The sequence below is a fragment of the Pteropus alecto genome, unplaced genomic scaffold (assembly GCF_000325575.1).
Source record: "Pteropus alecto unplaced genomic scaffold, ASM32557v1 scaffold50, whole genome shotgun sequence".
Lineage (NCBI taxonomy): Eukaryota > Metazoa > Chordata > Mammalia > Chiroptera > Pteropodidae > Pteropus > Pteropus alecto.
In genome coordinates, this window is record NW_006431918.1 from 775,956 (window position 1) to 798,959 (window position 23,004).

General features: G+C 34.4%; 1 protein-coding gene and 1 pseudogene across 5 annotated transcripts in view; both read right to left on the reverse strand.

Annotated features, from left to right (window-relative positions):
• Positions 1–23,004, reverse strand: part of ELF2 (E74 like ETS transcription factor 2) — an 80,420-nt gene that overhangs the window by 35,446 nt on the left and 21,970 nt on the right. For all 5 annotated transcript variants that reach the window (XM_015585068.2, XM_015585071.2, XM_006906213.3 and 2 more), the window contains exon 4: positions 11,196–11,361. In XM_015585068.2, coding sequence (XP_015440554.1) covers positions 11,196–11,361 — 166 coding nt within the window. The remainder of the gene's footprint in view (positions 1–11,195; positions 11,362–23,004) is intronic.
• Positions 17,413–17,531, reverse strand: LOC112475206 (annotated as a pseudogene).

The following is a 23,004-nucleotide window of genomic DNA, read 5'->3' on the forward strand; positions in this document are numbered from 1 at the left end:
AATGACAGTACCTATATAATAGGCACTTTATACATTAAAAATATTGAGTTTACCAGTATCACATCTGTACTTAATAACTGCCATACAGAGGAGTAGGAGGAAGAATTTATCTGCTGCTCAAATGCTTAAAGAGAAATGATTCATGAGTTTATTTTAGATTAATTGTAAATATTAACTCTAAGGACAATTTCAAGAGTTGTTAATTTATGTAGTCTGATTTCTGACAAAGCAATTTTAGAGTAAGGAGAATTTATATGCTTTCCCCACCAGATTCTAAGTACCATGAATGCAGACATTGCCTGTCTTATCTGCTGCTCCAGCCCCATCCCTTAATAGTGCCTGGCATACAGTAGATGCTCAATAAATGTTTACAGATGAATTAATAGTAGTCATCTCATATAAACCTGAAAGAACTTTAATCTCTCACCCTCAATAACAATCTTTGTGATGGGATTAACACAGTAAGACACTATAGTATTAACTGGGTTTTCACAATGGCAGCAGCTCTTTTTGGTGCTATCATTCCCAACTAGGTTCTCAAAGTATGATCCTTGGGCCAACAGCATCGCCATGAGCTGGGGACTTAATAAAAATACCAATTCTCGAGTCTCATCCCAGACCCACTGAATCAAATTCTGGAGGTGGAGCCTAGCAATTTGTATTTTAACAACTGCTCCAGATGATTCTGATCTATGCTCAAATCTGAGAACCACTGGCCACAGAAACTGTTGTCATGGAAAGAGAAGGGATCTCAACCCAACAAAGAGATCATAAAATATTAAATAAGCCCTTAAAGAAATACACTAACTGTTCAACATAAGAATGTTTTAGAATGAATTAACTAAATCGATCAATTAAGGGACATGAAAAACTACCACTACCTAGTTGGGAGGCTTTTTTTCCTTAGCAGGGATCCTAAAACTGTATTCAGTAACTGACATACTGAAAACGGCTTTCAGGTCCCTACTATGCGTTTGTATTAGAGAAAAGAGATTGGAAGTAGGGCAGGATACGGAGGAGAAAAGGATGAGGAAAAGGTGGGTGACAGCTAAAACAAGAGGATGAGACCTGGGGAAATTGTATTTTTTTTTTTTAGATCCTAACTGAAATTTAGCACTTTTAATTTTAAATAAAGGTACAAATCACAGTAGGTTTGGCAGTATCTGTGACTTCATGATCAATAGAAATCAAACATGTTCATATGACATTATAGTTGCTACGGATATCTCAAAATACAATTTATGGTCATCACAACTTTGAAAGTACAGCAGGAAATTAGATCTACTACTATATTTCATTATTTAATGCATTATTAAAGAAGTATATGCCTTAATATGCCACAATTAAAAATAGTCTGAAAGTTATATTTCAATATATTTGGTTCCTTGGTAACCCCAGGTATTTTATATATTTCAAAAAACTGTTCTGGGAGAAGGTCCACAGGTTTTACCACATGGCCAAGAGGCCATGACACAAAAAATATTTTTAAAAAAAAACATACGAAAGTTAACAGTTAGCACCTGTGTTAAAAGCGTTCATAGGATTGGGGAGATAGAAAAAGGTAAAGGGGGCAAAATGTATGGAGATGGAAGGAGACTTGACATTGGGCAGTGAACACAATGTAATATACAAATGATGTATTATAGCCTTATATACCTGAAACCTATATTATTTTATTACTCAATGTCACCCCTAATAAATTTAATTTTTAAACATTTTAAGTTTTCATGATTTCCTCAAAGTGATGAATATGAGAAAACTTGTAGATCCTTTCCCCAGTTTACAAAGGGCATGGAGGATGCATAAAGGACAGTGACCCCTTCTCCTCCTGAAAGAGCACCGCACCAAAGCACCCAGCTTTCAATTCCAAAAAGGCCACTTGTGCAACTACCTCATCTCTACACCTTTTAGCTTAGTATGGTCAACGAGCACACCTACAGCCCAAATCTATAGTGGCAGACAATCTAGTGGAGGGAGAACAGGAATAGTTATCAGCTGTTAGGCAGCTGTGAATGAGGACCTAAGGAATTCAGATTTTAAAATACGTGATGCTTTGTCTTATTTTACTTTTCATTTACAGTAGTATTTTGGAAAATTTGTATACTTTGTTTAAAACTCTTAAAAGGCTTCCCACTGCCCCGTAGAGAAGGCCCAACAGATAGGAAGCTTACAAAGTCCTCGGCAGTAAGGTTTTTTTTTACCTCTTCCGCGTCACTTTAATCCCCTTCCCTTCTCATAATCCAAATTCTAGCCATACTTAATTCCTTTCTGCAACTCAAATGGGCCATGTTCTTTCTCCTTCCTCCAGACTTTCAACCATGCTATTCTCAGCTTGGCTAATTATTTCAAACCCTTCAAATCTGTTTAAATGTCACTTCCTCAGAAAGGCATTTCCCTGCTGTACACTCTTTTCTAAGCCTTTCATTAATCCTATCATAACATTCATCACAGTATATGATAATAACATGTTTAACTGTTCATCTTTCCACAAAGCTAAAAGCCTGGCGAAGGCAAAGACAGGACAGAGTCTCGGTTACCACAAGGTATTCACTCGGCTCTGAGCCTGACGTGCTGCAGGCCCTCAAGTAAGAGCTGGCAGAGGATGGCGAATGCGTGGATCTGCCTCGAGACAGATTTTAAAGCACTCCTGTTTGTACATCCAACCACCCTGACCTATCCCTAGTCGCCAACATCTATAACCTTGTGTACTACTCAATTAAAATTCCATATAATTCCTATTTCTCCCTTTCCTCAGTCTGAATTAATAAAATTTTATTAGACAAATTGTTATACAGTAAAATTGAAAGGCACCTGCTGTTTAAAAAATAAAACTCTGAATGCAAAGGAATGAATGCTACCAGTTTCCAAAACCAAACATCTTTTAATGGTCTACTTTCTACATATACTTATCTGTTTTTTTATACAAAATAGATTTTTCTTGAAAAGTATACAAATATCATTTAAAATCATTCCTTTTCACTTCTGCTTTATTAATTGACAGGGTAGTTCTTTGCTTTTGGTCACTACTTTCTTCTTCACATAGTAAATAATCTGTAAAACATATTCGAATGCATGAAAAGTCAGTGGCTATTTTAACGAGCCTTTAAAAAATTCTGTTTTAAAATTTCAGTTTAGAAAGCAGAAGCTTGATTTTTATTTTTAGATCACAAAATCCAATTAAAAAGTGACAATTATGATAAAACTATTGATTTAAGTAAATGTGTTATAGTAAGTGTGTTATTGCCTTTCCATCTTCTATTCTCTCCATAATTTAATGCTTTTTGGTTATTGTGTATACTTTTAAACAATACAGTTAAGTGATTTTTTTACTTGAATACCCTCTCTTAAAAGACAGTAAATAATTTAGAGATCTGGGGGCATGGGAGAGGATGAAGAGATTAAAGAGGGTCAAATATATGGTGACAGAAGGAGACTAAACTTTGGATGGTGAGCACACAATAGAATATATGGATGATGTATTATAAAACTGAACACCTGTTACCCCAATAAATTTAAAATTGAACACCTGTTATCCCAATAAATTTAATTTAAAAAAGAACTGAGATCTTAATCAGTACATAGAAGGACTTCCACAACTGCAAAACACCTCCATTTTTCATAAACCTGGTATTTTAATGTCCAATTCCCACTAAATGGGAATTTCAGGAAGATTCATTAACTGCATGAAACCATATTTCATTAATTCTAAAATGTACATTCCTTTTCATCTAAGATGTACATTTTGATATCTCTGAAATCAGAGTATATCTTACAATTGATGGTCTCCTAAAGTTTATAATTGGCAGCACTTTTTTTTCTTTTAGTGGTCTAAAAATAGTGTTTCTTATAATTGATGGCATCTTAGGCTAAATGAAATACAGTTACTAAAACATTAAAACTATTCTCTAATAATTCTTTCTAAATGATCTAAATCACAGCATAATTATAATTCAAACAATTCTAGAATCAAAACTAAATGAACTTAAGATTCACATTTTTTGTTTTTAGAAAACTAGTGACCAGACTAAACTGAAGAAAATAGATAATTGGAAGAAAATGCTTCTTTTAAAAAGATTTAGGGAAAAGTCTGCATTAGAAGCAGAAATACCAGAAACGAAAATAAAAAGAGGCTTGAAGACGTTCAGTCAGTAGTAGCTTCCAAGGAAGTGAAGGCATGAAATAGCCCTAGAGCTTTATCTATAAAAAGAAACAAATATTAGGAACATGGCAGGGGATAACTCAGATAGCAAACTGTTTAGGAGAGAAAATATTGTATTATTCTCCCTCCTTAAGAAGGAGTCACTGTCACCCTTTAAACAAAAATATGGTATAGGTAGTTGAAATCATTGTAATTAAATGTAAAATTGTAAACAGTCTTAATATAGTAAAAACCAACCTACCAGCATTGTCTTCCTTCTGGCTCAATCTGTTTCACCTTCAGGTAATCCTAGGATAGGGGCTCCTTTTCAGATCCCCAGTTTTTCAGGCCGATCTTCTACCTCCCTGTGGCAACAATATTTTCTAATTAAAAGAGTCCTTTTGTGCCACAGGGAGGATTTCTGATGATATAACAAATACAAAAGTTACAGCTCATCATGAAGCCAACTTAGTCTTCAGATTCTTCAAGAAAGAAATCTGGCTCCTTATCTTATTTTTTAAGAGAGAAATCTGGTTTTGTTTTTTAACTGCATTTTTAAAAACCTAAACTTTCATTTGTTTTTTAAAAAAGCACTGCTTTCTTGTTGAATTATATAAAAATTCTTATTATTCATCTATCTTTTTGGCTAATCTCTAAATATAATTTTGTTGATCACAAAAAAAGTTTTCTAAGTTTTCTTGATAATTATTTCCTAAGTCCAACTTTTTACGTTTTAACACCTGGTTAAAAACCAAAGTCCTGTTCCCAATGATCAGAAGAGAGAAGCAGGAAGCTACCAGACCCCTTTCAGCCAATATTTATGAGTAAAAGATTATAAGTCTACTTGTATTACATAACACAATGTTAATTGTGTTTAAATGAACATTTTAAAAAGGCCAGCAGGAAGTATAAAGAAGCAGTGGTTATTGTCCTCTTCCTGGTTAAGATTATGGGTGATTTTCACTCTTTATTCTTTGCAATACTTCCCAATTTTTCCAGTGAGTACGTACTGCTTTCATTGTAGGGGAAAAAAATTAATTTAGGTATAAGCAAGAATGATGAAAACCTAATGAGATTTTAACACGATGTTAATCTAGGTATAACAACATTATGGCTTTGATATATTTCATATGACCATACTGATGTTTTTGGATGACTACCTTTTTATATTTTAAATAACCCTAAGGTATTCAATATATAGCATATAAACGAAGAAGAAAATACATTTAAGATTTTACATAGATGGCTCTTGGTTATACTGTGATACTATGTCAAAACTCAATTTGTTTCAGACTGTATTTCCTAACAGCTATGTGTTAAACACTATTATATACTGTATTTGACAAAAGTAAAAAATGCGGTCTCTGTCTTCAAGGGACCTATACGCTCACTTTGAAAACGAAAGGAGTATACACACAAGAATAGTATAAGAAAGTGAATAATCAAGTGCTTAAATCCAGATGGTCTAACGGAAGGAAAGGGAGTGTTTCATGTAGGCCACAATCGTTTTGGAGTTTCATGTAGTTGAGCCTCAAAGAATGGACAATACCTGAACTCACTCTTGATAGAAAACTACTTGAGCAAAAGCTCAGAAGCATAAATAAATAGCACAGCCCATGCCAGAGGCAATAAGAAAAACCGCAATAATACAGTGTTTCAGTATACAAGAAGGTCAGAGTAGGAAGGAGCTACTTCTGGATGACTCTGTGGGTCACTGAATTTGGCAGAGGAGTGGCCTTTGAAATCTGATAAAGAACTTCAGGAGAATGATAAATGTTGTTGCCAAAGCACAGTAAGTTAAAGAAGGAACAACGAGGAAAAAGCACTGACTGAAGGTATAAAGCATGTTTTTTTTAACAAGTGGAAGTGAAAGAGAAAAATATTATAGAGAAGTAAACAAACATTTTGTTTTCATGTATAAAAGACCTCCATATTTGAAGGTACAAGGAAAGGTGCTGATGAAGTTAAGAGAGCACTTATGGAGCACTCACTACGTCATAAGCGCTATGCTTTATAGATTTATTTTATGTAATCCTCACAACACTAAATTCCTATTTTATGACAGTGAAACAGGCTCTGAAAAGGTTAAATACTGTCAAGTAAGTAATAAAGTAAAAATCTGAAACCAGGACTAACTCACTCAATATTCTTCCCTTTCCTACTAAACAGAGCTACTTAAATGGCTAAAAAGAAAAAAATTAAGCTCGAGAAGAGTCGCCCAGAATTTTCTACCATATTTGACTACTCTTTGGCTTCTTCATGTTCCTCAAAATGTAAACATTTCCCAAAATTAATCTCTTAATTCTGTATCCTTTGTTCTTGATCACAGAGAGATAAACACAGAATTTAAATATCTTCCCCGTTGGGGAAATCTCTCAAACACCTTTCCCATTCCCATGGAGATTAAATTTATTGCCATGGTCTCAGTGAGTATGATTCCCAAACCAGTCTCTCCTAGACCTTTCTTTTTACTAAGCTTCAGTTGTACCAGATATCCTCCATCTGAATCTCCAGATCTGTTTCCTACCCTGCTTCACTCTGCTGTCTGTCCCAAAAGGCTGACTTCATCAACAGGGCTCTCGTGGTTTCAGGCTGGGTTTGGTCAATGGAGCGCCTTGGCAGGGGAGTAAAGAAAAGAAGGGGTCCAGATTCGGACTGCCTCTCTGTGGCATCACCCTCAAGCCAGTTGTGTCATTTGACCAAAGGTCCCAGATCCTCCCAAAGTGACCCTCTCTCCAGGGCTCTCTTCTTCTGGACTCTGATAACCCTTCTCTCCCTTTGGCCCAAGGGTCATAGGACAGAAACAGCTCTATTGGTACTAGTTCTGCAGTCCTACCTACCTCTTAAGGTCACCCACATATTTGTAACTAGCCATTTACTAAAATGTTCTTTAAACTATCCTAATTTGAGTATGCCATCTGTTTTGAGATGGAACCCTGAGTATACATTTGTGCATCTTTAAATACCTAAACATTTCCCCTTAGATGCTCTACTTCAACTCAAAATCAATATGCCTATTACAAAACTTTTTCCTGTAAGTCAATCAGTCTTGCCTTCCTCACATCCCTAGATATTATGATCGCCATCACTTAGTGTCAAAAACCTGAGTAATATCTTACCAAATTATGCCTCTCCCCCTAATCTATCATGTCTTGTGAGACGTTACATAGTAGTATCACTTACATAAGCCCCTTCTGTTCCTATTGCTTCTACCTTGTTTTAATATTTCTCAAGTCATCTCTTGACTCATATCGTAATAGCTTATCTTCCTGCCTTATCTCTTCCCCTGTAATTTATCCTCTATATACCAAGATACTAAACACAGAGTACTTTCCACTCTAAATCTTCCAAATCTTTCTGCATCTTATATGCCTAATTACTAATTCTTGGGTTCAATCACAATCTAGTCACAACTCTTAATAAAACCTCCTGTCAATATCTTATTTACTCAAGATCTTCTAACCATATCTTGAATTTCAATATTCCACCCATTTATTAATGACACTTCCCTCAGTCTAAAGTGCCTTCCGCCCGCTTCCTATCTGCCCATCCAAATCCTTCCATTCGTCCTTCTGCACTTTCTCTAAAACATTCCCTAATCCTGTAAACTGAACTTTCCTCTTCTGAAAATTTCTTTGACTTTATAAATAGCACTCGATTTATTCTATACTGCTTTATATTTTGATTACTGTGTATATGTATATAGAAAATCTCTTAATTAAACTAAATTATTAACCCCTTGAGGGAAAGAAACATGTTGAAAACCGTGCCCTTGCATATAACAAATACAAAGTACTTACTGATATATCCTCAGAAATTTCAGTGGAAGGTTAAGAGGATAAATATAGTAAGTTAAGGTGCAAGATGAAGAAGCAGATACTAAACAGCTCAATCATCTCAGACAAATCTTAAAAGATTTCTATCAAAACTTATCTATTATTAATCCCATTGGCATAAACTTGTTACTTTTTAAAAGGTAATCTGTAATAACCCATTAAAACTTATATAGTCTTTACATATACATAATTTTTTGAATGAACATAAAAACTGCATTTTCAAATCTTGGTAGGGAATGCAAGAGATTGCTCTCCACCCCCAACTCACTCCATCGGTCCACAGAGCAGGTCTCCAGAGCTGGTGGAGTCTGCAGCCACTGGGCAAAGGTATTTCCAGCCTGAGAGAGTCAACACCACCCTTCGTCCACACTGCATTACTGTTTCTCGAAGGCTCTTTACAATTACTAATCCTCAGTTATCAGCAAACATCATTTTATCAGTTTACGTGAATATATCTATTTTTAAAGTTTCAAAACAGTTTTGGTTTTTCCTATAAAATTTAAGAGAGGATTATTACTACATATAAGCTCCACGAGGAAAATGTAGACTTTTAGTTTATAAAATGGTGAAGCAAAATAGCCTATAATTACACCTAACAAAATGAGAAATCATCTTATTCACAAAATTATGAAAATGGCTAAGTATATATCGTTATATGATCTTAATACTCCTGCCTGGATGACATCATGAACGTTTCTGGTAGAAGAATACAGGGATAAAAGAAAAACTTCAATGTAAACATACAGACAACTGACATGACAGGTCAATAAACATAATTATGAACATTTTTAGAAGAATATAACCTAAGTTATAATGTAGGAGCATTCCAGGAAGTGTTTCCTAGATGTACAAAAGGAAATCTTATCCTAGATGAATCTCACGTCCACCAATTCACCAAATTAAAACTGCTGTAACTATTTAATATTCCTTTCCCTTTCTTCCCAGTCAGCTGCTTCTCCAAAATTTATATATCTGGAACTTAAGTTAACACTTTACATCTCCACAAGAAATGGGCCTGATCTTAACCCACTATCTAAAGGGAAACATACATTAGGATGAGTCATAACAACCTTTATTCATTTGTGTATGTTCTAGATGTCAGAAGAATGAAAATTTATTCAGGTTTTAACTTGTTCAAAAGTGCATCTGATTCTTTAAATAAAAACAAAATTAAGCTCAGATTAGCTATTCTAAACTAATCTATATATATTACTAATCCCTATAAAGTTACATTAAAAATGCATGAGCTATAGTATTCTAATGTAACTTAGTATATTGTACATTCCATGGTCTGCATGCCTTATGATGAACAAATTAGTGTTTTAAACTGTTGTGATTATAGATTTATGAGCCAGCAGTTTTCCGTATAAATTTGGCATTGCCTTTAGAAGAGTTTTATCTGAATCCTAAGTTTTACAGTGTTGTTCTGTAAAGAGATACAAGAATACTATATCATTCTTTATTTTTAGAAATAAAGCAAGCATAGATTTCATTAAAAATCCATGAGTCGGCACAAAATTTAAAATGTAAAATGAACTTTTCAGGTACATTTAGACTATTTTAGAATAATGTGAGTTATTTACTAACATTTCTTTTGTGTTGAAGAAAAATAAATCTAAAAAATATGATCAAGTATTCAAAACCACTTTTAAAATATCACATAAGGAGCTGTTCTTTTACTCAGACTTTGTATATTCTCTTTCATATCGCAATCACTCCTATCTCTGCCCTGGAAATGATAACATCGCCCTCAGAGTTCAAGAAGAAAATTAAATCCCTTAAATGGATTATATTGCTTCTTATATAGAATTGTTTTCACTTGAGTAATTTAAATTAATGAAGCACTGACCACCAAATGTACAACCAATAAAATTTGGCCGATATGCTCTGGTATTTTCATGTGATAAATACCATAATTTTCTACTGAAGCAAACTTGGCACTGTAGTTTTCATTTTTTACAGGTTCTATTTTTTTTCATTCAATTATAGCTGTCATACTTTTATCTAGTGCTCTTAGTTTTGTTTAGTTACACTTCTATAATAACATCATTTATAACAGCTACTTCAAAACATCATCATGCAGAATACTTTTAGCTGTTCTTCCTATTCTTTTCCTCATGAAGAAAATTCATCTCTGCCACAAGACTTCCAGCATCTTACTGAAAATATATCTTCTTGCCACTTCCATTATCTATTGTAAATCAAGTACCACTCCAGACTACAGTCATGAAGGTTATTTGAAGTATTTAGTAACCTGTTTTAATAAAAATGAATTGATTACCACTCCACATGGGGTTTGCTAGAACTGCTGTCACCATTGCTCTGAAAAGCAAGGTAAATTCCAATCCCTCAGCTCAAAAAAAATTAAGCTGCAGGAAGAACAGCTTTTAGCTGGAAGGAGCTGGTGGTACCATGGAGTGCTACTGGGCCTCAACAAGCAAAAAGACATCAAACTCTCAAAATTTTTAATCATGAGACTTAGCTACATTTATAGAAATTTATCTAAATACTTTAGAAGTATTAGGATTGTAAAGCAAGCATAATAATAGCTAAAGATAAATTTTAATATTTATTATTATAAAATAGTCACTACAATCCTATTGGTAAAATGTTCTATTTTCTTTATGGTCAATGGCAAAAATTAAAAAGTTTCTCCAAGAATTATACATACTAACCCCCAATTAAACATAGTTATCTCACCACAGACAGACTGAAATACCATTTCTAAGACGACGAAAAGGGAAGAGGAATCCAATAGACTACTGTGAGGATGCTTCTGACCCAAGAAAAAAGGAATCAGACTGCTCTACCCATTCTGATTCAAAAAAACTCTTAATCTGTTACAGAATGAGAATACTAAATTTATTTTTTAATTAAAAAAAGTTACCCTCATAGACTAGCCTACTGACTCCTATAAGTAAACAACTAGTCGATATTCCTACTCCCAGAAAAAAAAATGATAAAAATAATTTTATTATTGCAGGCCTGTAATTTTGTCCATAGGGTCCGTGATATGAGATTGGTATACCTCAAAAAATTATAATGCAGAATTTCTTATATCTCTATAAATTCCCTTAAAAAAAGAGATGTGTCATTAATTTCCAATCCATACTAAACAGCATTGCAAAGAGGTTCTTTGGTATGTTATTCATCTGGCGACAGTAATGTTGACACTTTCAAAATGAGAAAGGTATAAACAATAAAGTTTATGAGATGTCTACCTGTTTCCACATTCTCGGTCTCAACTTCTTGTTCTTCTGCCACATCTTGCATCATATAAGTCTCATCATCATAAACCAGAACCTGGGCGGCATAGCCCTGCTCTAATCTGGCACTTGGAACTGGCTCCACAATCACTGCTGGATATTCAGAAACCTTTTCACTTTCCTACAAGAGCAAATTTAAAAAACAATCAACTTTTTTATTCACAAATTCTGGATTCACTTATAAATCCTTGAGTTCACAGTCTCAAGGAGCCCACACAATGAGTTTCATGTATTATAAATATGAACATAAGAACCAAAGAGATGAAAAAGGTTAACTTTAATAATCTTTTCAAGTCTCAAGAGGTGAGACATAAATGTACCATTTTAGATAATCAAGGCTTTAGGATTAAGATGGCAAATTAAAAACATGCACATAATTTCATTCTCCCCTGAAAGCCCAGTGAAACACAATAAAAGACTTTAAAACATAAACCAATAAGGAGAAGAGATAAGAGCGACAAAATCCTGGAAGACTGAGAGTGCATGGATGAGTATTATTAGGCGGTTTAGCAGACCCAGGAAAGCCAAATCACAGCCTGCCAGCAAAAAACAAACAAACAAACAAACAGTTATACTGGAGAATCCACACAAGGCAGTGCCAATTACTTCTGGAAATGAAGGAGCAGCAGGTGGTAGAGAAAGAGGAAGAGGTTAAAACAAGGAAGGTTCCATTAAAGCTGTTTGAAAAGCACTTTGATTCCTAGACCTGCTCCCTCCTCCAAGATGCTAGGCCAACAGCCCTCCCCGCCTCAGCACAAGATTGGAGAGTGAAGTTACTTTCTGGACAAGGAGAAACAAGAGCAACTTTGAGATACATTAGGCACATTTGCTAGTATCAGTATTGTACCCAAAACAGTTTCCAATCAGCTTTTAATCATGAGCAGCCAGCCAAGTATTAACTACTTATCCAAGGAAAAGCCTCCAACACAGAATACACACACACACACACACACACACACACACACTCACACACACTCACACACACACTCAAATTCCTCACAGAAATAAATTATTATAACCATAAAACAAGAACGGAATACAATTTAATAAAAAACATTAAAAAATGAAGACTTCTTAAAAATTAAAAACATGAGAGCCAAAATAAAAATGGAGGCTTAGAAGATCAAATTGAGGCAGTCTTCCAGGAACCAGAGAAAAAAGATAAAGCGATAGTAAAAGGAAAGACAAGAGAATAATATTAGAGGGTCAGTCCAGGAAGTCTAATATCTGAATAACGGTTCTAGGAGAAAAAAAAAGGGAGAGGAAAAAGGTTGGAAAGAAAGCAAAGTATTTCAGAAATTTTTCTAGGGTAAAGGACATAAGCAGCCCATTTGAAAGGACCTATCAAGTGTTGAGCATAAAGAAGTAAGAGAGACTGCCACAGAGGCATACCAGTATGAAATATTACGTTACTAGAGACAAAAAGAAGATTCTACAAGCTTCTAGAAAGAAAATACAGATCACATACAAAGAATCAGGACTCAGTTCAGTCTTTTCAACCATCATACTGGGAAGATGACAATGGAGCCATTTCTTCAAAATTATAAAGGAAAATTACTTCCAACCTAGAATTCTTCACCCAGTCAAAGCATCTTATGAATGAATAAAAGTTTTCTCAGACATGAAAGCTCTCAAAACATTTACCTTCTATGCATCCTTTCTCAAGAAGCAATTAGAGTGTGTATTCCATCAAAGCAAATTGTAAAAAATAAAAAAGACAACTTAGGATAGAGAATATAGAAGATCAACATAGGAGAGAGACAATGGTAATCTTTAAGAGGCCTGTGAAGAGAGACTGCAGAATGCCAGCTGCGCAATGGATCCACAGGGCAACCAGTCCAGACTGTAGCAAGGTGACTCCTGCGACAGCATGGTAATAACCTGCCATCACCAAGACAGCCACTGACATTGTTCCTAAGGAGAGAATGCCCACACAAGCCTATTCCAGATTTTTATTCACATCTGGTTTGCCCTGCTGTCCCTACTCACCCCATCTTGCCTTGCTACCTGGATCAGCTGAGAACATGCATTTCACCTCCTAGGTGTGTTCTGCTTCGATCTACTCCTAAGTACGGAAGATGACCAAGAAGAGTGCAGAAACCAAAAAAAAAAAAAAAAAAGAACAGCTCTCTTTCCATGTGACCATTTATCTGAGAACGAACACACCATACAGGGTCCACACTGCAGCCCTGACAGATACCTAACTGAGAAGGCCTTGAGTTTCCAAGAACTAACTCACACCACCACTTACTGATCACTTGAGTAGGAGCTCTTGAAACTCGGTGAACCTGATGCCAAACTAGTGGGCCCTTTTCCTGGAAGCCTTCACCAAACCATGGTAATGCTGCCCTTTCCCAACTCAGGTAGCTTGGTACACTTTTCATTTTTCCAAAGAAAACAATATGTCGTTTAGGAGTGTGTACACAAACAACAATACTATAAAAAGTAAAGGAACACATAAGTCAGGATAATGGCATCCCTGGGGACATGGATGGGGCACACGTAGTATTCTAAAATACTAGTAATTCCTATTTTTTAACCTGGGTGATAGGTAATAGTATTCTTGTTGTTATTCGTTAAACAAACATTTTATTCATTCTTCATTTTGTATCAAACATTTCACACAAAAAATTTTTAAATAAAGTACAAAACAAAGATAAACTTTTTAAAAAGAAAGTGCATGGCAAAATATTAACACTGAATTCCCTACTCTGTATAAGGCAAAAAACGTGAGTCCAACTTTTTGTTGTTAAATAATTCTTTCCCACAAATTGTATGTAACAGTTGAATTTCCATGCCTCTTGCTCAGCCTATAGGCAGTACCAACCAGCTATAAAACAGCTGTTAATGAGAAGCATGAGATAGATAAAGACTGGTAAGATCTCCACTCATGTGAAACTCAGAAAGCTACATCGTAAGTAGCATCTGAACTAGCACTGACCCAAGCGGTGAATATTTTATTCATATATAATCCAAGAGACTTATAACTTCTTTCTTTCCTCCGAAATCTAGTAGCATATTTAATAGTGACTTTAATTTGAGATTACTTTATATTGTGAACCACCATCCCCACCCTACCAGTAGGAAATAAATCAAATTTTCTCAACTATGAAATACTTGAGGACTATAATTCTGTAAAAGGCCAATTCCTCTATCTAGACTCTCTTCCCTACCAGTAAGGATTCTGGACCCACTCTTCTCTCTCCTATATCCTAGTTGGGTTTCGTTTTGTTTTAATATTTCAATGGTTCTTTCCCTTTAACAATAAAAAAGCAAAATTTTTTTTGTTAAAAAAAAATTCACCTCTTCTTTTAGCAGAACTCCGGACCTTTGCTCCTTATACAAGCATACACTTCTCAAAAAGACAGTCTGACTCCTTGACTCATTATAACATATACCATGTAATCTGGACTCCACCACTTCACTGAAATTATTCTCTCAGTATGTCCGTAAGAACCAAATTCTATTTGTTTTCACTCTCCTTTGCCATTCTGCAGACTATACAATGACCATTGCCTCATTTTAAAAATTATTTCTCCCATCGTTTTTGTTCTCTTTCTACCGCTCTACTTTTAAGCATCTCCTCTGACTCCTCTTCCCTCTCCAGTGACTCAAATGTAGCCAACTTACTAAGGTTCTGTATCCCCTTTCTTTCTCCTCTCTACTACCATCCCAGGCAAGCCTACCCATTCTTATGGTTTCAAATAGCACCTCTATGCTGATTACTAAATATTTGTCTTCCACTGTGACCCATCTCCTAAATTCCAGACGTGGATTGTAAACTACCAACTTAACATCACTACAATATTTCAAGCTTAATGTGTCTAAATGGAAAAAATTATCAATATTCTTCCTGTTCCCCTATCCTGTGTTCTTCTCTAACTCTGTTTCTTCATATTTAAGAGATAATATTCATATGTCACAAAGTCCCTCAAAAATTAAATATGCACAAAGTACTCAGCAGTGTCTAGCACAGAGTAAGTACTCAATTACTGATATTCAAACCTACTACTTGCATCTTTTCGAATTACAATCAGAATTATTTCTTCGTAAAAAGTTTTCATGATTCTCGATTAGTCTAAAAAGAAAGTTTAACATGGTTTTTTTTTTAGCACTCTTTGAAACAGAACCCTTGGCCCACCTGTTAAGAATTGAATTGTGTCCCCCAAAAGATGAAGTCCTAACCCCCAGTACCAGCAGGGTCTTTGCAGTTGATCTAGTTAAGATGAGATCATTAGGATGAGCCTTAATCCAATATGACCATGTCCTTACAAAATGAGCAAATTTAGAGAGAGAGAGAGAGAGAGAAGACAATATACAGACACAGGGAAAACGGCCATCTCTAAGCCAAGAAACACCAGAAGCTACCAAGAGACAGATGTGGAAGAGATTCTCCCTCACAGCCACCAGAAGGAACCAACACTGCCAACACCTGGATTTCAAACTTTTGGCCTCCAGAACTGAGAGAGAATAAATACCTGCTACTTAAGCCACCCAGGTGTTTATGGTACTTTGTTACAGCAGCCCCAAGGAACAAAAACACCACCTTTACAGCCTCATTTTTTACATTACTTCACATAGCTGTCTGATTACTTGCTTTGCCCCCAATTTCCAACGGTAAAAGTTTCCATGACTTGTTCACATTACTTTGCAGCCTGAAATGACCTTCCGCATCTGCCCAAATGCTTTTCATCCACTCAGGGCCCAGTTCCAGGGAGTCTCCTATAATCCCCCAATCTGAATCGGTTTTTCCATACAAGTACTTGTAGAACAAGTTGTCTGCCAAATATTACCACTGTCCATTATTCTGTATTATAATTATCTGTTTACATATCCAACTCCTTGATGAGATAGTAAGATGTTTGAGAGTTAAGAGCCTGTATCTTAGTCAATTTTTATCCTCCTCAACCATATGTTCTTCGTATAAACTGAAGAGGCATTTAACTATTTGTAGCTTGGTTCAAAGAATAATAAAGCTCGACACATTTTAATATTAACAGGTATTTATAGATTCAGCATATTGTAATCTACAATGCCAAGTAACTTCATGAGCTTTTCCTCTGCCAAATGACAGGGACCACAGGCCACTGCATACAGGTGTGCAGATAATTATTGCTTCATGCAGTGTAGAGGGATGAGCTATTTTTACTAGGGAAGAAGGATGGAAAAGGATAGAATCAGGAGTCTTTGTTTTACAAGAATTTAGTAAAAACTTATATATCCACTAAGTTATTTTACTTATGATCATCATAATCTTGCTCAAGTCACTAAATTATGCAATAATTAAATGCATGAAATCCAGATTCAGAAGGTCTTGGCACAACCTACCTAGTTCCCTATAAATTAAGGCTGTCGGACTTAACAAATAAAAACAAAATACCCAGTTAAATTTGAATTTCAGATAAACAACAAATAATATACATAAGAAATCCCATGCAATACTCGGAACATACTTAAAAAGTTATTTGTTGTTTATATGAAATTCAACTTTAACAGGACAGCCTATATTTTACCTGGCAAGTCTATTATAAGCACTAAGATCTCAAAAACTTCCATTCTACACAATGCAATATATATATATGCGCCTCACTGTTAAATTGTACACCTGAAACTTACTAGAGTTTGTTAACCAATGTCACCATTAAAAAAATAAATTAATAAAAAAGAAAAAAAAAACTTTCAAGGAGAGAGACCTTTAAAGAGGCACTGTTCACCTAAAAAGTACCATCATATTGCACTCAAGTCATTGCTCTCCGGGTACCTTAAGTTTCCAAAGATAAAGACCATAAAATGGCTGAAGGCAACAGTATTATAATCCTTTTATCGCTGTTAGAAATACACTGAAACACATGAAATTCCGAAGTACATTAAAAACACATAAATTTGTTCCACATTTCTTCTTTTGTGGTAGAGTAAGGCCACCTTCAAAGCCTTATCAAAAATGAAACATACAGTGTGGGAGGCTCTGGGGGACTAATCTCCTTCAACTATTTATCCCCAGAGGCCACTCCAAAAAATATGTCACTAAAATAAACACAGTGTGCTTCCTATGCAAACACAGTTTTTTGCTGTTGTTGTTGTTGTGTTTTTTGGGGGGCAAGGCAACCCTTGGTTGACCTCACAGATTGCAAGGACCTTGTCAGGTTACAATCCCTTATTTTTTTATTTTTTACACCTACAGCACCTAGTCTTCCTAGGTGGTCTCCCCTCCAAGTACTAACCAGGCCCGACCCTGCTTAGCTTCTGAGATCAGATGGGATCGGGCTTGTTCAGGGTAGCATGGCCATAGACCAAACATAGTTTTAAGACAAGCCCCCAAATTGAGATGGTCATATGCCAAAAAAAAAAAAAAAAAAAAAAGGAAAGAAAAAAATACACCCATCAGAAATGGATTGAATAACTACCATATATCCACAAAATGACAGATGACTCAGTATCAATTAAAAGGTTAAGGTAGATATCTATGTATTGTCATGGAAAAATATCTGTGATACAAATAAGTGGGAGGAAAAATGGGTAACAAGACAGTACTACTGTATAATTCAATTTATATAAATATTTGTTTCACAAATGCATTAAAAAGTCTGGAAAAATATATCTCAAATTATTACTAATCTCTTTAGAGAGATATGATGAGATAAAAGAGGAATTTTCATTTTCTCGGAATGCCTGTGTTTACTGCTTTTTTTACAATGATCCTGTGTAACTAAGAAGAAAAATCAAAATACTGCTACTTTTTTTCATTTAAAAATAACAAATGGAACAACAGTAACAAAAACAAACCCTTAAAGCCTAGAGAGATAAGGTGAAAACTTTAAAGCTAAATACCATTTGTATAATATAAAACTTGTGGAAGAATCGCAACAAATAAAATTATTTTTAAATGACTTTACCTAGGTATTTTCACAAATGTAAACATCCCTGCAACTACCATCGCAAACGAGAAACAGAACCTCTCCATGACACTAGAAGGCTCCCTTTACCCCTGTACCAGTCAAACCTTCACAACCACCACCTACTCCCCCACCCACCTACCCACAGAAGCCTAGGCAACCACCAAGCTGATTTCTATCCCTATAAATTGCCTTTTCTAAATTCTATAAACATAGAATCAACAGTTTGTGCTCTTTTGGATCCGAGTTCTTTAAATAAACATAGTGCTATTTATACACGTTGTTTCATGTATCAGTAGTTAATTTCTCTTCATTGCTGAGAATTCCATTGTATCGCTATGCATGCCATTTACCTAGTCACCTATGGTCATATGGCTGCCATGCTATTAACGTCCTGCTCTCCCCCTCCCTTCCCTTCCATTCAATTCCATGTTTACTATGAGTTAAAAAACCAGATCATATGGTAAGTATACATTTAATTTTTTAAAAACTGTCAAATTATTTTCCAAAGTAGTTATTTTAATTTCTACTAGAATTGTACAAGAGTGGCAGATGCTTTATATCCTCCCCAACACGTAGTATTACTCTTTGTATTTTTTACCATTCCGTTTAAGTATGCAGTATCTCCTTCTGGTTTTAATTTGCATTTCCCTGATGGCTAATGATAGCAGGCATTTTTATATATGCTTATTGGCCATTCATATACTTATCTGTTCAAATCTTTTTCCCATTTTAATGGGTTATCTCCGATTTATTATTTTATATTTTCTGAATATAAGTTTTCAGTATATGCACTATAAACATTTTTTCCCAATCTTTGGTTTGCGTTTTTATTTTTTTAAGTTTTTTTAAAGGATAAAAGTTTTTCATTTAAATGAAATTCATTTTTTCTTTTGAAGTTCATTTTTTTTATGTTTAATCTAAGAAATCATTGCCTATTTCAAGGTTGAGAGAAAATTCTGTGTTTTCTTCCAGAAGTTTTTATAAACATTTAGTCCTACCATCAATTGTAAGTTATTCATTGTATATGATGTGAGAAATAAATGTAGTTCATTCATTTGCACACGGATATACAGTTGTTTCACCATATTTAAAAAAAAAAAAAAAAACTTTCTCCACAGAATTACATTAGCACCCTTACTAAAATTCAATCATCCTTATGTGGGTCTACATTACATTCCAATGATCTACATCTCTGTTGGTATATCGATACTATACTGTCTCAATTACGGGAGCTCTAGTCTTTAAATCAGGCATATAAGCCCTCTAACTTTGTTCTTAACCATAGTCTCCCAATACATAAACGTCTCTCTATTAATTCAGGTCTTTAATTTCTCTCACTATTTTATAGTTCTCTCTGTACAGATAGATCTTTTACATAATTCATTAAGCTTATCACTATGGTATTTAGATGCTGTTAAATAGTATTGCTTTTTAAATTTCATTGGTCAATTGTATTTTGCTAGCATATATAAATACAATTTTTACATATACATCTGTTCTAAATTTATTAGTTCTAATAGCTGTATAGATTTCTTAGGAATTTCTATGTACATGATCATATCATTTAGAAATACAATTTCTTTTCCCATCTGCAGGTCTTTCGTTTTTTTTGCCCTGTGCAGTGTTGAGTAGACTGATTACAGCAGACATCCTCGCCTTATCAACCTTAAAAGGAAAACGTTCAGTCTTTCACCATTAAGTATGATGGTGGCTATAGGTTTTTCACAGATGCACTTATTAAGTTCTTCTTTATTATTAAAGAATCTGCATAATAGACGAACTTTGGCAAATGGGTTTTCCGTGGCTAATTTTTCCTTTTTACTTTAACATGGTGAATTACACTGAGTGATTAAACCTACCTTCTTGGGATAAACCCCATTTGGAATTTATGATCCCTTTTATATGCTGCTGGATTAGACTGCTAGTATTTTATCAAGAATGTTTGTTTCTATATTCATGAAGGATATCGGTCCGTAGTTTTCCTTTACTGTTCTCTCTATCTGGTCTTGGTATCAGGGCAGTGTTGGCCTCATAAAATGAGTTAGGAAATGCCCTGTTGTCCTCTTTTCTCAGAATTGTGTAGGATTAGTATATCTTCCCTAAATGCTTGGTAAAGTGTCAATAAAGCCATTAATCCCTGGAGTTTTCTATGTGGAAAAGATTCTGATTAGGAATTGGATTTAAAAGATAGAGGACTATTCATGCTTTCTATTCCCTTTGGAATGATTTTCAAGTAATTTCTCCATTTCATCTAAGCTGTCGAGTTTATTGGCATAAAATGGTTAATAATACTTACTAGCTAACGTCTCATTCCTGATATTAGTAATTTCTGCCTTCTGGATTTTTTTTCTTGTGCAGTCTACTTGGAGATTTTTCAATTTTATTTTTTTAAAGGTCCAGCTTAATTTCTCTTATTTGTCCACTTTCTACTTTATTTTTTGGTTTCTATTATTTCCTTCTTCTACTTACTTCTGGTTTAATGTGATCTCTGTATCTTATTTGTTGAGGGGAAAGCTTAAATGACTGATTTTAGACTTTTCTCCTTTGCTAACATAAGTATTTGAAGCCACAAATTTCCCTCTAAGCACTACGTGACATACTGTTTTCATTTTCATTCAGTTTGAGTGTTTTCTAATTTCTCTTGTCATTTATTCTTTAATCCATGAGTTATATAAAAGTGAGCTACTCAATATCCAAATATTCCAGGACTTTGCAAGCATCTTTCTGTACTAATTTCTAATACAATTCTGCTTCGGTTGGACAATCTTCTCTGTATGATTTCAAACTTTTAAAAATTGAGACATGTAGCCCAGCACATGATCTATCTTGGTTCACTATCCATGTGCACTTGAAATAAATGTGTATTCTGGTGCTGTTAGGCAGTGTTCCATAAATGTCCATTAGGTGATGCTGGTTGATAATGATGTTCAAAGTCTTCTATATTCTCACTGATTTCCTAATTGTTCTATCAGTTACCAAGAGAGTAATGCTACAATCTCAAACTAATGCTACAGATTTATCTATTTCTTTCAGTTCTGTCAGTTTATGTTTTATGTGTCCTGAAGCTCTAATATTGAGTGTGTACACATTTAGAGTTCTTAAGTATTCTTGATGAAATGGTCCTTTTATCATTTATGAAATGTCTATCTTTAACCCTGGTAATATTCTTGTCCTGAAACTTCAACCTTTTTAAGATTAAATTTACAGTTTTACTTTTAATTTGTTTTAATATTTAAAATGAATTTCTTGTATAAAAGATAAATAAGTTTGGCTTTTTTTAACCCAATCTGACATTTGGACTGTTTAGAATATTTACAATTAACATTATCAATAAAACAAGATTTAAATCTAATGATCTTTGTTCGTTATTTGTTTCATTTATTCTTTGTTCCTTTTATTCTGTCTTTTGAATTGAGTATATTTTAATAGTATCCATTTTAATTCAAATATTGGCTTATTATCTATACCTCTTTGCTCTAGAGGTTTTAGTGGTCCTCTAGATTTTATAATATGCTTCTTATCAGTTTATCTACAAATAATGTTACTTTACATAAAATATAAAAAGCTTACAATAGTATTCTTCCATTTCCCTCCTGACCTTTGTTCTACTGTCATTATACATTTACTTCATATTTCTGTTATAAACAACTATCTTTTTTAAAATAAACTGATTTTTAAAAAAGTATTTTATATTTACCCAGACATTACCTATTTCCCCAGTACTTTTCATTCCTTTATGTATATCTAAATTTCCATTTGGTATAACTACTTCATTTACCTTCTGCCTAAAGAACTTCTTTTAACAGTATAACACAAGGCTCCTGGTGATAAATTCTCTCAGCTTTTGTTGGTCTAAAATAAAGCTTCATTTTGAAGGACATTTGCACTGAATATATAATTGTAGGTTTAGTCTTCCAGCATTTTAGAGAAGTCATTATCTTGACTTGCAGTTTCAGTCAAGATGTCTGTAGTCATTATCCTTGTTAGTCTGCACACAGAAATCTTTTTCTCTAGATGCTTTAAAGGTTTTCTTTCTGAAAATGGCTTTCAGCAATTTTAATATGATATGCCCCAGTATCTCTCTGCTCTATGCTTTATCCTGCTTGGGGTTTAAGATTCTCAGATCTTTGGGTTCATATTCGTTATCAAACTTGGAAATTGTTATGGCCATTACTTCTTCAGATGTTTTTTCTTGTTCTCCTCTCTTCTCATTCTGGGACTCAAATTATATGTATGGTAGAGAACTTGATATTGTTCCACATGTAACCAAGTCTTTGTTCAATTTTTTTACCTTTTTCTCTCTGTGCTTCAAAATGTGGTTTCTATTGCTCCCTTCAAATACACTGGTCCTTTCTTCTGCAGTACCTAATCTATTTTTAACCCTATCCAGTGATTTTCTTTTCAGATGGTATATATTTCATTTCTAGAAGTTTTATTTGTCTTTTATACCTCTCCTCTGACATTCAATTTTTCTTTTACTTTCTTGAGCATGTTTGTAACAGCTATTCTGAAGTCTTACCTGCTAATTTCATCATCTCTATCATTTGTGTTTGCTTTGAGTTTTTTTACTCCAAGTTACAGGTTATATTATTTCACCTTCTTTGCATTTAACATGCCTGGGTGTTGGATATGTAAATTTTACATCTTTGGGTACTAAATTTTGTTCTTATTTTAATGTTTACTATGACAGACAGTTAAGTGACTTATGGATCAATTTTCAAGGCCTGTTTTTAAATCTTTTTATGGCGCATTTGGAACACCCTTTATTCTAAGGCTGGTTTAGCCCTGCTATAAGGCATGGCTCTTCTGGGGTCTCTAATGAATGTCCTCCGCTCTCTACTAGACTCTTAACTGGTTGAAACGTCTAT